The sequence below is a fragment of the Sinocyclocheilus anshuiensis genome, unplaced genomic scaffold, assembly GCF_001515605.1.
Source record: "Sinocyclocheilus anshuiensis isolate Anshui unplaced genomic scaffold, SAMN03320099.WGS_v1.1 scaffold942, whole genome shotgun sequence".
Taxonomy (NCBI): domain Eukaryota; kingdom Metazoa; phylum Chordata; class Actinopteri; order Cypriniformes; family Cyprinidae; genus Sinocyclocheilus; species Sinocyclocheilus anshuiensis.
In genome coordinates this window covers 597909-615567 of record NW_015536531.1, presented here as the reverse complement: position 1 = coordinate 615567, position 17659 = coordinate 597909, and the positions used below count along the sequence as shown (strand labels likewise).

The window sequence follows — 17659 nt, the reverse complement described above, 5'->3', positions numbered from 1 at the left end:
ATTTCATTTTCCAGCAGGATTTGGCACCTGCCCACACTGCTAAAAGCACCAAAAGTTGGTTAAATGATCATGGTGTTGGTGTGCTTGACTGGCCAGCAAACTCACCAGCCCTGAACCCCATAGAGAATCTATGGTGTATTGTCAAGAGGAAAATGAGAAACAAGAGACCAAAAAATGCAGATGAGCTGAAGGCCACTGTCAAAGAAACCTGGGCTTCCATACCACCTCAGCAGTGCCACAAACTGATCACCTCCATGCCACGCCGAATTGAGGCAGTAATTAAAGCAAAAGGAGCCCCTACCAAGTATTGAGTACATGTACAGTAAATGAACATACTTTCCAGAAGGCCAACAATTCACTAAAAATGTTTTTTTTATTGGTCTTATGAAGTATTCTAATTTGTTGAGATAGTGAATTGGTGGGTTTTTGTTAAATGTGAGCCAAAATCATCACAATTAAAAGAACCAAAGACTTAAACTACTTCAGTCTGTGTGCATTGAATTTATTTAATACACGAGTTTCACAATTTGAGTTGAATTACTGAAATAAATGAACTTTTCCATGACATTCTAATTTATTGAGATGCACCTGTAGATCAATCCTACATGAGCAAAAAATATTAAACAAGCAGCAAATTATTATTTACTACTATAAACGCACTACAAGCAAGTTTACAATGCAAATGGAAGAGTTTCAGCTAATAATGGGCCATTGTTTATTGCCAGTTCCTATAAACTTAAGGTGCTGCTTCTGCTAGAAGCAGCGATGATCAAGTACAATTATGCATTTGTAACCATACTATATATTTTGTATGTTATAAAATGTACAAATTTAAAAATAGGGCAAGATTAACATTTATTTTCTGATTATACTGGAAGAATAAAATCTAGTTTTGCTTCAAGAGTCGCACTGGTTTTAATTTACAATGGAACCTGGAAAGGACATTTGCATTTTTTTTTCCACACTGCATATGTCTTAACTTGGACATGTCCAGTCTACTAGAATCACTAGAGAAAATGAATAATGCATTTCAAAGGTTTCAAGATGAACGTAAACCTACTAAAACAGTGCTTGATTTCAGAGAGTAAGTGTCACTGTTCATTTTCTACAATTGTGCAATCTAGGTGAATGGTTTGTAATCTTTGTGGCGACCTCGTTGACTGTAAATGGCGAGGAGTTTTAGCGCCCCCTATCGCTTAGCCGCATCGCTGCGTGTTTCTTACTGCTGCCGCGGAGCCTCGTGATATGCGGAGCCTCGATTAGTCCTTTCGACGGCTCTCCATTTCACTCAATATTTCACCCGTCGCCTTCCCGTTCACTTTGACCTCTACCTTACAGCAAACAGAAGCGGGGAATGAAGCAATATTCACATCTTGCCGTCTGACACAACTTCGTCCCGAGACGAATTTTGTCCACCCTGTGTGTTTTTTCTTATCTTCTCGTCGTTCGGCGATAAACGGTGAGTGTTTGTGTCGCTCGGCAGAGCGTTTGTTTCTCTGCCTGACAGACGCGTCTAGGCCGCGGGCGCCTATTCAACTTTAGCTCGAGGATTTTCTGGTAAACATAAGGCCGCGTTAGTGTTAACGTTACTTGGTGTTTTATGTGTTTTTACCTTTACCTTACCTCAGACCGGTTATATATATGGATAGAAAACATATTCATCCCCAGTACAAATTAAGTAAATGAAGTTTGGGATTAATTAGGTCTGTCGAAGTTATGCTAACATTTTAGCTAATCCCAGCTAACTAAACCTCGCTTTCACAACTGATAATGTGTTTTTATACTCATTTGCTGTGGAAACATTTTGTCAAATGTTACCTTAACGTGAAATTAAACGGGTTTGGATTCTGTCATGGCGTGTAAGCTAACATAAGCTGTCTGAACTCAAGAAGTAGGCCATCAGGACAAGATTGGACGTTACTTTGACTGTTTTTTTTTTCCGCCTAACTTGCCTTCTCTAACATTTAATCAAAGTTATTGAGTTTGATAACGTCATATTGTTCATGGTTAGAGATTTTCAAAGTTAACTGGACTGTTTGTTCACCTGCTTGGCTCTCTGGATCATGTTAGATGGCCATACATGAAGTTAAACACGCGACATGATATTATAGATCAAACACACTAATGCGTGTATTTTATTAACGCTCAAACGTGCCGTCTTTGCTCACTGTGAAGGTGGTTTTATTGTGCTGGTGTCACGATGACATCGGTTGCAATCAAATTGTTTTTTCACTCCTTAGTCAGCTGCACTGGCAGAAAGTCAAAGAACATCATTAGAATCATGTTTGTCCGTTAGATGTCATGAATGCAAGAGTCACGGATTAGCTGAATGTCTGCTTTGCTGGCACTTTGATTATTTTAAGTTGGTGTCTATGCTGTAAGAACAACAGCAGACAGAATCTAAAAATATATTACTGCTTAAATTAACCTGGACTGGAACTTGCTTTGGTATTAGAAGCTACCTACATTTCTTCCTTACTCTTATATTCAGTTTAGGTGGGAATGAGTTTAATGCTTTAGTTAACTTTGTAACCTGACATATAGCCTATATAATCTCATTCTTTTTTTTAATGAAACACTTTAAGCCTCTAGACAGAATATAAAGGGGAGAAAGGTTTGCATATGTTCTATTTTTAATGTATCATGTTTAATACAACAAGCTTTTATTGGCCCATTTAGTATGGTATAGTGAGAATATAGTGCCTACACTCAAGGAGGGAAAAAAACGTACATTTTATTCCGAGGCCCAAATATATGCAATTTTGCGCAATTGTTGCTTTTTATATGGCCAAAAAGTAAGATTAAATTCTGATAGCTTGTAATGTAAATTAGTGATTTTTACAACAGTGTAATGTAGGACTGTTAATGCATATTAATATCAGTTGTCACTCTGTGTCTACCAATAATACATATGATGATATTTAAATGATTAGGTTTATGATCGAAGTTTTGTAGTTTTAATTGTGGGCAGCTAAACATAAAATGCAATGGAATATAATAATGATTGAGAGATAAATAAATGTTCCTCAAAAGCCGGATGTATCTTATTTGATACATTTTTAACATGATTTAAAAAAAAAAAATCTGTATGGGTTATCAAGTAAACACAAGTTGCTCCAGTCCAGTAAATGTTTAATTTTGAAATATTAATAACAATATAAAAATGACTCTTATGTTTGCTTTATAAAAGTCATTAAAGATTTCGCAGCAAAAAGACCTGTGTACCATGAACTGAAGGTTGATTTTTTTTTTTTTTTAAGAATTTTTTACTAAAAAAAAAAAAGTATGAACTATTGATCAGTGGGCAGAAGGTAGTATAATTATAGTAAACTTTTTTTTCTTTCCAAGAGAGAATGCAACCCAGGGCTATGGCATCAGAACTTGTTTTCAGAAGTTTAGTATATTGAATCCATTGTGTGGTTCACAATGGTCTAATGTGACTTAAAAACGGGTTACAAAACCAGAAAGAGCAACTCGGGAGTATATGTCAGCTCATAAATTAAAAAGTTGTGCTTTTCTGGTGACATGCAAATTCAAACGTGTTTTAGAGTAGCGAATTAACATGGTGCTTGTGTGTGATATGTTTTTTTTCTCCTCTCCATCCAGTAAATTCAACAGTTGCTTTGATTGTCAAGTTCAACAGGAAATTCTTCCTGAATCAAGTTAGTCACTTAATCTGTTGAAAAGTGGATCTCTCTAGGGCCTTTCGCACCGCAGGAACCTTTTCATAGTACCAGAACTAATTGTGGAACTACCCACTTTTTGGCGTTTTCGCACCGCCAGAACTGGGTGCGATTTTTAGTACCGGACTGCCTTTTTCGAGAACCAAATTAGCTCCTACTCCGGAGCAGGGTCTAACCGGCACAACTGGTACTAATCGTGACGTAAGTAGACATTGGTTGGCCAAACGCGTACGAAAAAGCCCTCACCCGCCATGATTTAAAACGCCGTGCAAACATACTGTAAACATTGTGTCAACTTATTTCGCAAGTATGGAGAACAGCGATAGATGGACGGACGCTGAAGTGCAGGCACTTGTAGCAAATGTAGCACTGCCAGTTGTCGTTGGAGATTCTTATTCCTCCTTTCCGTTCTTTCAATCGCTTTACGTATACGTCGACTTTCCATGTCCATTATTGTGAAACCCGCGATACACAACAAAAACAGCTCCAATCACAGCGTCCTCCATCCTCCTGTTGTTAACGTTGTTCTAATTTGTTTCTGTTGTTGAACGCCGCGCACAAATGACGTCGCTGTCGACCGGCTTACGTCACTTCTTAGTACACACTCTCAGTGCAAATGCAACCCTTTAAATGGTACTGGGAAATAGTTCGCGCAAAATCGTCCCAGTACTTTAGTACTGTACATTTAGTTCTGGAACTAAAGCGGTGCGAAAGGCCCTTCTGTTAGCCTCTAAGAAGGTGGTGGATCTATCAGAAGCCTGCCTGCCTGTCTGTAGCCACCTGTGCAGTAATGAAGAACAGACTTTGCTATTTCATATAAATCTCCCATTCTAATCAATTTATCCTCATGCTTGGCTCAGCTTGTCTGTCTCAGGAAAGTAGTGCTGCTTTTTCTTTAATGGTTTCTTTCTCAGAACAATACAAGCATAGTGATTTCTCCGTTTGTATTGCCTACTGTGTGTCTCTGAAAAGCTGGGCTCTTTGGGCCATACAGTGTGAGTCATTGATGAACTATTCATCATGCGAGCTGTTGTTGGCCAAGCTTACTAATCCGCTAATCACAGCGATTTCTTTCAGTGCTTTGATTACAGGCAGCAGTTCATCATGTTTATAGTCTGATTTACTCCTAATAGTATAGCTTTCAAGTTCATACATCTTCAGGGAGGCATCTGCTCCACCCGTTTCATTATTACCCGAGAGTTTTTGTTCTGTTATTTAAGGGTTGTGTTTTCAGATCAGCACCAAAAGATACACGCCATACAAGTGGGAGAAGTTGGAAGTTAAGGCCCAGGGCAACATTGCAAAGGATTTTGTGTGGCGTTTTTGTCTTCTGTTGTATTCCTGATGTCATTTCCATGCTCATATTTTGTTCCTTTTTCTCATGAAGGTGAAGACTTGATGAGACAACAAGAGGACCAGTGACTGCCCCTGTTCATTTCTCTCCTGCTGCTGGCGGGGTTACTGGGTGTTGGGTTGGTAGGGTAGTGGGGCGTCATGGCAGACGTGGACCCGGACACATTGCTGGAGTGGCTGCAGATGGGACAGGGTGATGAGAGGGATATGCAGCTCATCGCTCTGGAGCAGCTCTGCATGCTGTTGCTCATGTCAGACAATGTTGACCGCTGCTTCGAAACGTAAGTCTGAATACTGATGAGGTGCCAGTTCTGGTTGGCTGAATGTTTTATTACTTAGTGACAATAGAGTTATTCATAACTTAAATTTAATTTTAATATTTTGCAAAATGTAAATTGTCTGATATTTTGGAGTGTGGTACATTGTAATGTAGCTTATCAACTTGTGAAAATGTGACAAGGGGCACTAAGAACTAAAAAAAATACCAGGGTTATTGATATCAGCCTCAAATTTTCTGATCAGTGATTGATTTAAAACTTAAGAGTCTCTTGAAATTAGAAATGATGGAAATTATCAAAGAAATGATCAAAGTCCTTTTAAGGCAAGTCATTTCACTTGGCGGCCATCTCTGAAACGCCTCTCGGGCATGCAAGTGCAGCTCCTGTCTCTTTGAATGGGGAAACATCAAATTCTCCAAAACTGTTCGCTAAGCTTACAATTAAATTTCATATTTGAAATCACCAATGAAATCTGACAACAGCTCATGTCTCATAAATTATGTTTCTTTTGCTCAAATAGCAGTAAAAAAAAGCTTATTTTTCAGTCTTAACAGTGATCTTGCAGTGACTTGATGACTTATACCGATTATCGATTGGCTCTTTTATTCAGAAGGCAGGGCTACCTTCAATAGAGTGGCCATATTGAGCATTGCATTTTTGCCCATTCAAAACTAGTCACTAAAAAAGTGACACGTTGGGTATTCTATAGTCTTTGGTATTATTAAATATTATTTTTGAAATTCAATATGGAAGGTCCTAAACGAGGAGGAGTGTCTGGTGAAACTTTGTTAGATATTTTGAGAATTTGTTTACAGTCTTAAATAAAAAGTAAATAAATAAGTGTAATTCTTTAACAAGGAGTAGGGATGCACCGAAATGAAAATTCTTGGCCGAAGCCGAACAAAATGAAACACTGGGCCGAAGGCCGAATACCGAACACGGTTTTTCGCATTTTTTCCCCCACGTAGGCCTATTTAGCCATTTTTTTCACCATTGCATAAATTAAATAGCCAAAATGTGCTTTTTACTGTTTTGTCCTGCTTTTCAAATAAAAAAGTCAATTACAAAACAACAATTTAAAAATATTTACTTAACACTGAACATTTTTTTACATTCTAGCAGACATTATACCAACAAAGCACAATTTAACTTAAAATTAGTAAGTTAGTAAAATAATATTTTTTGGCCATTTTTGAGACTTGAATCAGGCATGTATTTTTTTACTGTACAAATAAAGGCAGCCTTGCTGAGCAGAAGAGAATTCTTTTAAAACAGAATATATTGCAGATCCCAATTTGAACACTATGTGTGAATGTAATAATAAATGTATTAATAGAGCTGTTGTAGGTTAATTATTATCATTATTATTGTCTTACTTTTTTATTTTATTTTACAGAACAACAGTAAAATTACAACACTAACATTTATGAATGTTGATGGAGTTGTTGCTTTTTCTCGGCTTTTATTTTGGCAGAAAAAACCTGCAGGAAGATCTCAGTGCTTCTTTTTGTTGACAGCAGCATGCAGATTTATAAATTGTTCTCATTACGAATTTGGGAAAATGTTTGTCGCACGTATCACATTGTCACATGCCTTTAAAAAATTCACAAAAATGTTACTGAGCAACTGACGAGTAACAAGTTCAGCGCAGATTTTCCTCGCGCTTTGGACTTTGAACCCTGGCGCGAGCTCGTGCGGTGCTGTCAGAATACATACAATTCGTGTGTGCATTAGAAAATATAACATTCTGCAGTTTATTTACTAATCGTTTGAGGCCATTTCGCGATTTCAATCATCATACCTAACCACCAGCATCAGCCACCTCTTCTTCTCATCGGAGACATGTGATGCAGCACTAAACAGTCTCTCGCTGTCGGTGCTTTGTGCTTGTAATGATTTCTGCGTCTTTCTCTGATAGTTTTAAATATTTTCACACTGCTGACATGTTTGCTGCATTAGTGCGAGCCTCTATTTGATCGCGTTAGTCATTGTTCGGTACATATTATTCGGCCGAACACCGAAAGAGATTTTTTTTTTTGCTATTTTCGGCTGAATAATTTCAGTTGCCGAACATTCGGTGCATCCCTAACAAGGAGTTGTGTAAATATGCACAGTTGGGTATAAAGCACATCCTACAACTATGAACGTGTAGCCCTGAGGTTATAAAAAGTAAAAAAAAAAGAAAGAAAAAAATAAGTGTCTAAACCTACAGACTAAAATAAGTTTATTGCACATTTCAGTGTAACGATAGTAAGTCTTGTTTGAACTAAGGTATTAATTTAATGAATACACAAAAGTCTGTTATCATTAGATTTGCACAGTAACTCTTACATGTATTATTAAAGGGTTAGCATTAGATTGACAGTGACAGTTTTTACTTGTCTTAAATAGTCTAATTAAATTTGGTGATCAATTATTGGATCGACAGTGTTGTGCTAATTTCTCAAACTGAGTAAGTAAGCCAAGGCAGGACAGCCACAATAGCTACTGAAGATGATCAAGACAAACAAGGAAGCACCTCGGTTGTGTGGGAGTATTTTGGTCTTAAATGTGATAACCCACAAGTGGTTTGTAAAAAGCTGTGTCACAGGTTGTGGTTACCCAAAGGGGAAATGCAACAGTCCTCTTAAACCCAAGTACAACAAACTGTAATGGCACATGTAAATTAATTAGGCCTGTGATTTGTTTATAATACAGTTTATTGCTATTAAGTATAATACTTTTTACAGCATGTCACTTGAGTAAGAGATATACTGTTCACTTTGAGAGGTTGGCGTAATGTTTTGTTTACCTAGGAAGAACAGGAGACATGCATTGGATTTCATTATTTTCTGGCTTTAAATAATAATAATAGGAATTGATTTGACACATTTTAGGTTTATTGCATCACATATTACTGTTGTATTATCTAACAAATTAATCTTGTATCAGCATTGTCCCTCCATATTGTGCAGGCCTTATAACCCTTAATTTCACTCTGACACTGCTGACTTGCCACCGCAGGTGTCCTCCACGGACATTTCTCCCAGCTCTGTGTAAGATCTTCCTGGATGAGAGCGCACCAGATAATGTGCTGGAAGTCACAGCCAGGGCCATCACCTACTACCTGGATGTGTCAGCTGAATGCACCCGCAGGATTGTGGGAGTAGATGGAGCCATCAAAGCCCTGTGTAACCGGCTAGTGGTGGTGGAGCTCAACAACAGGACCAGCAGAGATCTGGCTGAACAATGTGTAAAGGTAATTATTGCTATATTTTCTGCCATGACTTTTAAGACTTTTTTTTTTTTTCCCCAGTCAATTTTTCCAGTGCTGTTTTTGAACAGTAAATTCCTATGCATGATGGTCATACTATGTACTGTCTTGTGTCATCAGGTTCTGGAGCTAATCTGTACACGGGAGTCTGGAGCTGTATTTGAAGCGGGTGGACTGAACTGTGTGCTGAGCTTCATTAGGGACAGCGGTCATCTTGTGCACAAGGACACGTTGCACTCTGCCATGGCAGTAGTTTCTCGCCTCTGTAGTAAGATGGAGCCACAAGACTCTTCCCTAGAGACATGCGTGGAGTCCCTCTCTAGTCTGTTGAAACATGAAGACCACCAGGTAGTACATGAGTAACACTTGAAGGGATAGTTCACCTTAAAACATGTGCTGTAAGGCTTCTCTAGCTTTTTTGTGTAAGGAATGGAAACCATTCAAAAGTTTGGGGTCTGTATGATTTTTCTTGTTGTTTTTTTAGTTGTGCAAGGTTTTTTTTATATATAGTCTCTTATGCTCACTAAGGTTGCATTTTTTTTTTTAATTCAGTATTTTTTGTTTTTTTCCAGTTATGCCTAAGCTGATTTTTGATAGTCATTACTAGGGATGCACGAATACCATTTTTTCAGAACCAATCTGATCCAATAACAAAAATTCTGAGTATCGTCCGATACCAATCTGATACTAGCAGTTTTTTTTTTTTTATCAATGTAGAATTTCTATACCTCTGTGTTGAACTGATCATCACTGTTTTGCATGTTAAACACATCTATTAAATATAGACAACTTCATTATACAGAAAAATAAATCTATGACAAAAATACTATTATAAACTAGGTTAGTGGATAATTCAGTAGCAAAAGTTACTCTAGAAAAATAAGTGCACAATAAATTTATAAAATCATAATATTTCGTAAAAAAAAAAAAACATTATTTAGTGGGGAACTAATAAGTGTAGGACTAAATCTGGTAAGAAGTTACACATGGCTCTTTGTATTTTTGTAAAATACATTCATGAAAAACAAGTAAATATATTTATATATAACGATATACTATAAAATTAAAAGACATTTCTTTTAAATGTATAGCACAGTAATGAGGCATGAGATATTGATGTGTAGTGTATGAATCTGTGATAGTTTTTTCTTTTAACATTTTAAAATTTCAGTTACTGTGCGTGCGTGTGAAGAACAATTCATAGTGCTCTGCTCTCTACTCCAGTGTTGTGATCTAACAGACACCCGATAGAAAGTAACATGATTCAGAAATAGTACTAAACTCCAGCTAGATAAAGTTCTTTTATGCAGAACCACTGATCTTTATCTACAAATCAAATATAATAATAGGAACATTGAATGATCTTGGAGAGAGTTTCATCGTCTTGACTTTAATAACTGAACGCGACGCACAGTTTGAAAGCTGAATGGAGGATGACTGACAGCTTCAGCGGAGAGAAGAGTTTACGTCAATTTGAATTTAACGACTTAAATATTCATCTGTACCTCACATTAAACTATGTACCAGCTTCAGAAGACTTGGAATATAGTGCACATAAACTTTATGGTGCTTTATAATGTTTTTGTGCCTTTCGTGGGGCTTATCAATCACACAGAATAGTATACGCACAATATCGGCTTTGGATCGGTCTCGTCTGACCAATACCCGATCCAGCAGAAAATGGCAGTATCGAAGCTGATACCGATATGGAGTATCGGATCGGTGCATCCCTAGTCATTACTCCCGTCTTCAGTGTCTCATGATTCTCCACAAGTCATTCTTTGAATAGAAATTTCAAAAGAACAGCATTTATTTGAAATAGAAATATTTTGAAACATTATAAATGTCTTTGTCACTTTTGATCAATTTAATGCATCGTTGCTGAATGAAAGTGTTAATTTCTTTCTTTAACAACAACAACAAAAAAACTTACTGAACCTAAACTTTTGAATGGTAGTGTAAGTAACTATTGATTAATAGAAATAAAATCAAGTTTATACTTTCATGTGTAGATCAGTTTCTTTTTCATATTTATAGTGGACTGACTTTGTTGGTAAAATTACGCACAAATGTAATGTCAGCAACTAAATGGTGTCCTGGTGTCATCCACAGGTGTCTGATGGAGCTCTGCGTTGCTTCGCTTCACTTGCGGACCGGTTTACGCGGCGAGGAGTTGATCCAGCCCCATTAGCTAAGCACGGACTGACAGAAGAGCTGCTGTCCCGTATGGCTGCGGCAGGAGGTACGACATCTGGACCCTCCTCCACCTGCAAGCCTGGCAGGACCTCTAGTGGAGCCACTCCATCTGCTGCGGACTCTAAACTGAGCAACCAAGTGTCCACCATTGTCAGCCTTCTGTCCACACTCTGCAGAGGCTCACCACTTGTCACGCATGTAAGATGTATATTCATAGAAATATACTTGCCATTTTCTAGATGTCACAAGTACTGTGTGTTTCATTGAAAGATCACTCACTGCAAGAGGACATGTATTAAAATCACAGTTTCCACTGGTTACATTTTATGAACATTTGTGTTGCATCTTCTCCTTCAGGATCTTCTGCGCTCAGAGCTGCCTGACTCTATGGAGAGTGCTCTGCAGGGGGATGAGCGCTGTGTGCTGGACACTATGCGGCTGGTGGACTTACTGCTGGTGCTGCTCTTTGAGGGACGCAAGGCTTTGCCCAAATCTACAGCTGGTTCTACCGGCCGTATCCCTGGTCTGCGGCGTCTTGACAGCTCCGGGGAACGCTCTCACCGACAGCTTATTGACTGTATACGCAGCAAAGACACAGATGCTCTAATTGATGCCATTGACACTGGTGGTAAGTGTTCAAGTAGTGCATGCAAGATCATTATTTTGGATGGGGGGTTGAGGGCTGACGGGGTCGCTTTGACGTCACATCCTGACTAACATGTACGGTTACTTTTTATTTCCTTCTAAGCATTTGAAGTAAATTTCATGGATGATGTAGGACAGACTCTCTTGAACTGGGCATCTGCATTTGGAACACAAGAGATGGTAAGATTTATTTTATTTTTTTAATGTGGAATTTTTAAATAGTTTTTCAGTGCACATGATGCAAGAATTTGCCTTCAGACACAGTGCAACAGCATGACCAAACAAACAGCAGATTTGTTAATAAAGGTTACACACTGAATTTAGGACAGCATTATTCTTACATTGTGCAATATGGTTATGTGGAGGAGACACAACTAAATGGGCAAGACTCTTTGTCTGGTAATGGCTTGTGTAAGTTAGAAGAATGGGGTCAGTGCGACAGATGAACATTGTTTTCTAAGGATTGCAAGCACTCACACTGTATTCTGACCTGCTTAAGGTGGAGTTCCTCTGTGAGAGAGGTGCTGATGTCAATAGAGGCCAGAGGTCATCCTCTCTGCACTATGCTGCCTGTTTTGGCAGGCCACAAGTAGCCAAGGTAAAGTGTTTGTCATGTAACTGATTCTTTTTATAGTTATTATACATTGTTTTTAATGTCTTTTATTTATTTTATGGCAAATGTTTTCCCAATAGACTTTACTGCGCCATGGGGCCAACCCTGACCTGAGAGATGAAGATGGGAAAACTCCGTTAGACAAAGCTAGAGAGAGGGGACACAGTGAGGTTGTAGCAATTCTCCAGTCTCCTGGTGAGTCCGTCAGTTTTCATCTCTACTTCATGACAATATTGTTTCCCTTTTCTTTTGAAAGTAAAAATGTCAGAAGAGTGAGCTAAAATTTGTTTTGGGGGATTTTAAATGAGTTCTTATGCTAATTATTCATAAAATGTCAACAGTGAGGCTGTATGGTGCTATCAGAACATTGTCTTTTGAGTATCTGAAACCAGCCGGACACGGCAGCATTGGCTCAACCAATAGTCTGAATTTGGGACAGACTATTGTTTGGACAACCAATGGAAGATTAAGAAGTGTTTGGAAAGCCCTGTTTTTATTTTTGCTACTACTACACTGGTGGCAGAGAAATTACAACCTTGTGCTTTAATGCAGTTGCTCACCATTAATTTTGTAATGGTGAATTCCAGGGGATTTGTGAGATTTTCAAAATAAAGTGTTTTTCTTATGGTGTTTGATATAGGAGACTGGATGTGTCCTGTCAACAAGGGGGATGATAAGAAAAAGAAGGATGTTAATAAAGAAGAGGAAGAGGGCAGTGAGCCGAAAGGCGACCCTGAGATGGCTCCTATCTACCTGAAAAGGCTGCTCCCAGTATTTGCACAGACCTTTCAGCAAACCATGCTGCCTTCAATAAGGTGAGGGGTTCTAGAGGACCATCAGTGCTAAACTACATTTTCAGAAAGAAAATCAGTATAGTAACATTTTTGCATTTTGCTTCCAACTGTCAGTAGGACATCAATACTTTCCTTTCAATGATAGTTTGTTTGTATAATCTCTTTCACAGGAAAGCTAGTTTAGCTCTGATCAGAAAAATGGTGCACTACAGTTCTGAAGTTCTACTTAAGGAAGTGTGTGACTCTGATGCTGGACACAACTTGCCCACTGTACTTGTGGAGATCACTGCAACTGTGCTGGATCAGGAGGTTGGATAATTTAGTCTTTCCCTCCTGATGATCTTTTCTGAAATTGAATAAGTTTGAAGTTGAGGCTTATTGACCTTTCTACTCCTTTTTCACAGGATGATGATGATGGTCACCTGCTGGCCCTGCAGATCATTAGGGATCTAGTGGATAAGGGAGGTGACGTGTTCTTAGATCAGCTGACCAGGCTGGGTGTCATTAATAAGGTATCCACTCTGGCAGGACCCACATCAGATGATGAAAATGAGGAAGAGGCCAAGCCTGAGAAGGTCAGACTCAACTCATTTCAGATTTACTTCTTTGTTGTTGTTCAGTTTTTTATTTTTTCGATGAATAAACAACTTTTTCTTGGAACTATTCAGAATTTGCTCTGAAATAAATCAGTCGGTCTTATTTTCCAGGATGATGAACCACAAGAGGATGCCAAAGAGATCCAGCAGGGGAAGCCTTACCACTGGAGAGACTGGTCCATCATCAGAGGCAGGGACTGCCTTTATATCTGGAGTGATGCAGCTGCTTTGGAGCTTTCCAATGGCAGCAATGGTTGGTTCCGCTTCATCCTGGATGGTAAACTGGCCACCATGTACTCCAGTGGAAGCCCAGAGGGTGGCTCTGACAGCTCAGGTAGGTCTCCTGCAAGCAAACTGATCAATCAATGAAAGAACAGAGCTATCTTGGCATCAATTAAATCAAACAGGATTGCTTTTTGTTAAATTATAATTGGCTCCCGGGAGCTATAGTAGCAGATGTTTTCTTTCCCTCTCTCCTATAGAGAGCAGAAGTGAATTTCTGGAGAAGCTGCAGCGTGCCAGAAGTCAGGTCAAACCGGTGACAGCCAGCCAGCCCATCCTGTCCACACAGGGCCCCACCAAACTCACAGTGGGCAACTGGTCTCTAACTTGTCTGAAAGAGGGTGAGATTGCCATCCATAATTCAGATGGCCAGCAGGCCACCATCCTCAAAGAGGACCTACCAGGTTTTGTGTTTGAGTCAAACCGAGGCACTAAGCACTCTTTCACTGCAGAAACCTCTCTAGGTAAGTTTGGAATATTAGTTTAAAAGCATCCAATTTGCCTGTATCTTTCCTCAGTCACACCATTATTGGATCCTTTGTCATAGGGTCCGAGTTTGTTACTGGCTGGACTGGTAAGCGAGGAAGAAAGCTCAAATCCAAATTGGAAAAAAATAAACAAAAGGTAGGATTACTGAGCAGTACTTTTATCATTTAGAGCATGACTGACAGATGTGACCATGCATATTTGAGTCATTGTTACATGATTCTCAGTAATCATTCTTATATGCTGATTTGATGATCAAGAAACCTTTCATATCAATGTTGATAATAAATGTGTTGTCCCCCCACTATATTTGTGGAAACCATAATACTTCAGGTTTCTTTGAATAGAAAGATTTTTTTTTTTTAAATTTCATTTGAAATCTTTTATAAATAATGGTATACATTTCTTCACTGTCACTTTTTATCAATTTAATATGTCAATCTTAATTTTCTTAATCAATTTAATTCATTTATTTTTAAACAATCTTATTAACCCCAGACCATTATATTGTATTACATGACATTACCCAACTTTCTCTTTCCACCTCTATGTCTGTAGGTAAAAACCATGGCCAGAGATTTGTATGACGATCACTTCAAGGCTGTGGAGAGTATGCCGAGAGGTGTAGTGGTCACTCTGAGAAACATTGCCACACAGCTAGAGTCTGCTTGGGAGCTACATACTAACAGACAGGTAGAATTAAGCTAAAAACTTTATCTACCCAGAGAATATCCTTTGTCACAGTTTATTTTAGTTCCCATGTAGTTGAGGTCAAAAAGACAATAACAGTAAGAGTTTGCTTCTTGTTTCTTCAGTGCATTGAAGGTGAAAACACATGGCGAGACCTCATGAAAACAGCTCTGGAGAATTTAATAGTCGTTCTCAAAGATGAGAACACCATTTCTCCATATGAAATGTGCAGCAGTGGCCTCGTGCAAGCACTTTTTACTGTCCTCAGCAATGTGAGTCATGCACAATGTAACTGTTAGTTGTCTGCTTTTTACCCTCATTACTCATTACCCTTTTACTTATATCACGTTTTCTTCACAGAGTGTGGAGCTAGATGTGAAACATGATTGTAAGCCACTGATGGAAAGAATAAATGTGTTCAAGACTGCGTTTACTGAAAATGAAGATGACGAAAGGTAAAGTATATCTTCTGTTACACATGACGGTAATTGAGCCAGACACAGCATGTAAAAATGAGCTCTTCCCTATATATCCGAGTCTCAACCAGCAGCTTATTTGTCTGATTTCAACACAATGAAAGAATTAGTTTTCCTGTGGTCTGTTTGTCTTACATTTAAATTGTTTCTGTCCTCTAGCCGACCAGCAGTTGCCTTAATCCGCAAACTGATAGCAGTGTTGGAGTCAATAGAGCGCCTACCTCTTCACTTATATGATACACCAGGCTCAACGTATAATTTACAGGTCAGTTTCCATGTGTGGTCGTATAGTTTTAGTTTGGTGCATGTGATACAGTGACACTTTCATTATGAATGGTGATATTTCATTAAAAAAAAATTTCTGTCGTGTTAGATACTGACAAGGAGGTTACGCTTCCGCTTGGAGCGTGCTCCAGGTGAAACGGCCTTGATTGACCGAACTGGTAGAATGCTAAAGATGGAGCCGCTGGCCACTGTTGAGTCACTGGAGCAGTATCTGCTCAAGATGGTAGGAAAGCTTTTTTGTGTTTATTTCTTCTATTATTCCATATTTTCTCAGCTGTATGCACACCGGCATCTGAGAAAAGATCATAACTCGGTCTCATCCCTTTCCCCAGGTGGCCAAGCAGTGGTATGACTTTGACAGGTCTTCATTCATCTTTGTTAGGAAGCTCAGAGAGGGTCAGAGCTTCACCTTCAGGCACCAGCATGACTTTGACGAAAATGGAATTGTGTACTGGATTGGCACCAATGCGAAGTGAGCTGCTTTGTCCTTTTTTGCATGATCATTTAAATAGATTTAATTGTAATTGCTTATTCTTACACTTTGAACCCCAACATGACCCATTTAAATAAAATGTTGTGCATAAAGAATCCACTTCTGTTTGACCACAGGACCGCATATGAATGGGTGAACCCTGCTGCTTATGGATTAGTGGTTGTGACTTCCTCCGAGGGCAGAAACTTGCCTTACGGCCGACTTGAAGACATCCTGAGCAGAGACAGCTCCGCCCTCAATTGTCACACCAATGATGACAAAAACGCATGGTTTGCCATCGATCTTGGTTTATGGGTCATCCCCTCTGCATACACACTTCGCCACGCTCGTGGATATGGTCGATCTGCCCTCCGGAATTGGGTCTTTCAAGTGTCCAAAGATGGTCAGAACTGGATGACTCTCTACACCCATGTGGATGACAGCTCTCTCAATGAGCCGGGGTATGTGTGGTATAACCAGTATTTTGGAGTGTGCTGTTATTGGGCTCTGTCTACTTTGACTTGACCATAACCCCATTCACACGGTGCGTTGATCCCGGAAATTTGCCGGAAAATTGCACACAGAGTGCCTTCTGTGTGAGCGCAAACACGTCCTGGGATCGATCCTGGGTTGGGGACCTAGTAACATTGCCGGGATCAGTCCCGGAATAAGCCCTATGTGAACAAAAGGCAGGACCAATGCCGTAAAGGGTGTGTTAGTGATGACGCACATTATCGTGCAACTCTTTTACCGGTTGTTTTGAAGGCAGATCAATATCTGTGTGAAAGAGGCTCATGTGTCTTTTTTTGTACACCTACTAATGAGACTCATTACTGCCTTAGGTCAACAGCCACATGGCCTCTGGATCCATCCAAAGATGAGAAGCAAGGCTGGAGACACATTCGTATTAAACAGATGGGGAAGAATGCCAGTGGACAAACACACTACCTCTCCCTGTCTGGACTAGAAATCTATGGCACTGTTACTGGTGTGTGTGAGGACCAGCTGGGTAAGTGCCAATAATTTGAAATACTACACTTTGTCTCATTGTAACTAGGGGTGCTCCGATTGATTGGCTACCGATCACTATCGGCCGATAATCACGTTGGGATGATTGATCGGCGGTCTCTAAAAAGGCCGATCTCAAAAAACTGATCTCAAGCTGATGACGCTGCCGTGAGAGGTTTGGCATGACATGCAGCGGCACCGTCTCTGTCAGGCTCGGGTGAAATAATTATAATACCGAAGGTGAGGTACTCAATCATATTTTTTCATTAAATAACTTCTAAAGTAATTTGAAAACCTTGTATGAGATGTAATTTCACAAACAGCATGAGTGAATCACCGCGCGCTCTTTCTCTCTCAAAATACGCAATTGGCTTCAAATAACCACACATCGCGTCTGTCTATAAGCGAGCTGCACAGTTGACACAGGAATTGTTACTTGCACGGTCGAGGCAGTGTCACATCGTCACTAAAGTTTATAAATTGCATTTCTTTTTAATTCTTGCCAGTGTTTAACCATTCAGCGCTCACGCGCTCTCCTGGAGCCCGTGC

The 17659-nt window shown here is 39.4% G+C and overlaps 1 protein-coding gene across 1 annotated transcript in view; it reads left to right on the top strand.

Moving 5' to 3' along the window:
• The first annotated feature begins 1208 nt into the window (after positions 1–1208).
• Positions 1209–17659, top strand: part of LOC107694830 (E3 ubiquitin-protein ligase HECTD1-like) — a 37932-nt gene continuing 21481 nt past the window's right edge. Inside the window, exons 1-23 of the mRNA XM_016494530.1 lie at positions 1209–1459; positions 5071–5317; positions 8318–8552; positions 8688–8915; positions 10680–10961; positions 11121–11391; positions 11512–11588; positions 11908–12006; positions 12102–12216; positions 12662–12836; positions 12986–13124; positions 13220–13390; positions 13523–13745; positions 13894–14157; positions 14241–14317; positions 14738–14872; positions 14995–15141; positions 15230–15324; positions 15505–15610; positions 15719–15853; positions 15963–16102; positions 16240–16563; positions 16945–17111. Of these exons, the coding sequence (XP_016350016.1) occupies positions 5178–5317; positions 8318–8552; positions 8688–8915; positions 10680–10961; positions 11121–11391; positions 11512–11588; positions 11908–12006; positions 12102–12216; positions 12662–12836; positions 12986–13124; positions 13220–13390; positions 13523–13745; positions 13894–14157; positions 14241–14317; positions 14738–14872; positions 14995–15141; positions 15230–15324; positions 15505–15610; positions 15719–15853; positions 15963–16102; positions 16240–16563; positions 16945–17111 (3745 nt within the window). The 5' untranslated portion in view covers positions 1209–1459; positions 5071–5177. The remainder of the gene's footprint in view (positions 1460–5070; positions 5318–8317; positions 8553–8687; positions 8916–10679; positions 10962–11120; positions 11392–11511; positions 11589–11907; positions 12007–12101; positions 12217–12661; positions 12837–12985; positions 13125–13219; positions 13391–13522; positions 13746–13893; positions 14158–14240; positions 14318–14737; positions 14873–14994; positions 15142–15229; positions 15325–15504; positions 15611–15718; positions 15854–15962; positions 16103–16239; positions 16564–16944; positions 17112–17659) is intronic.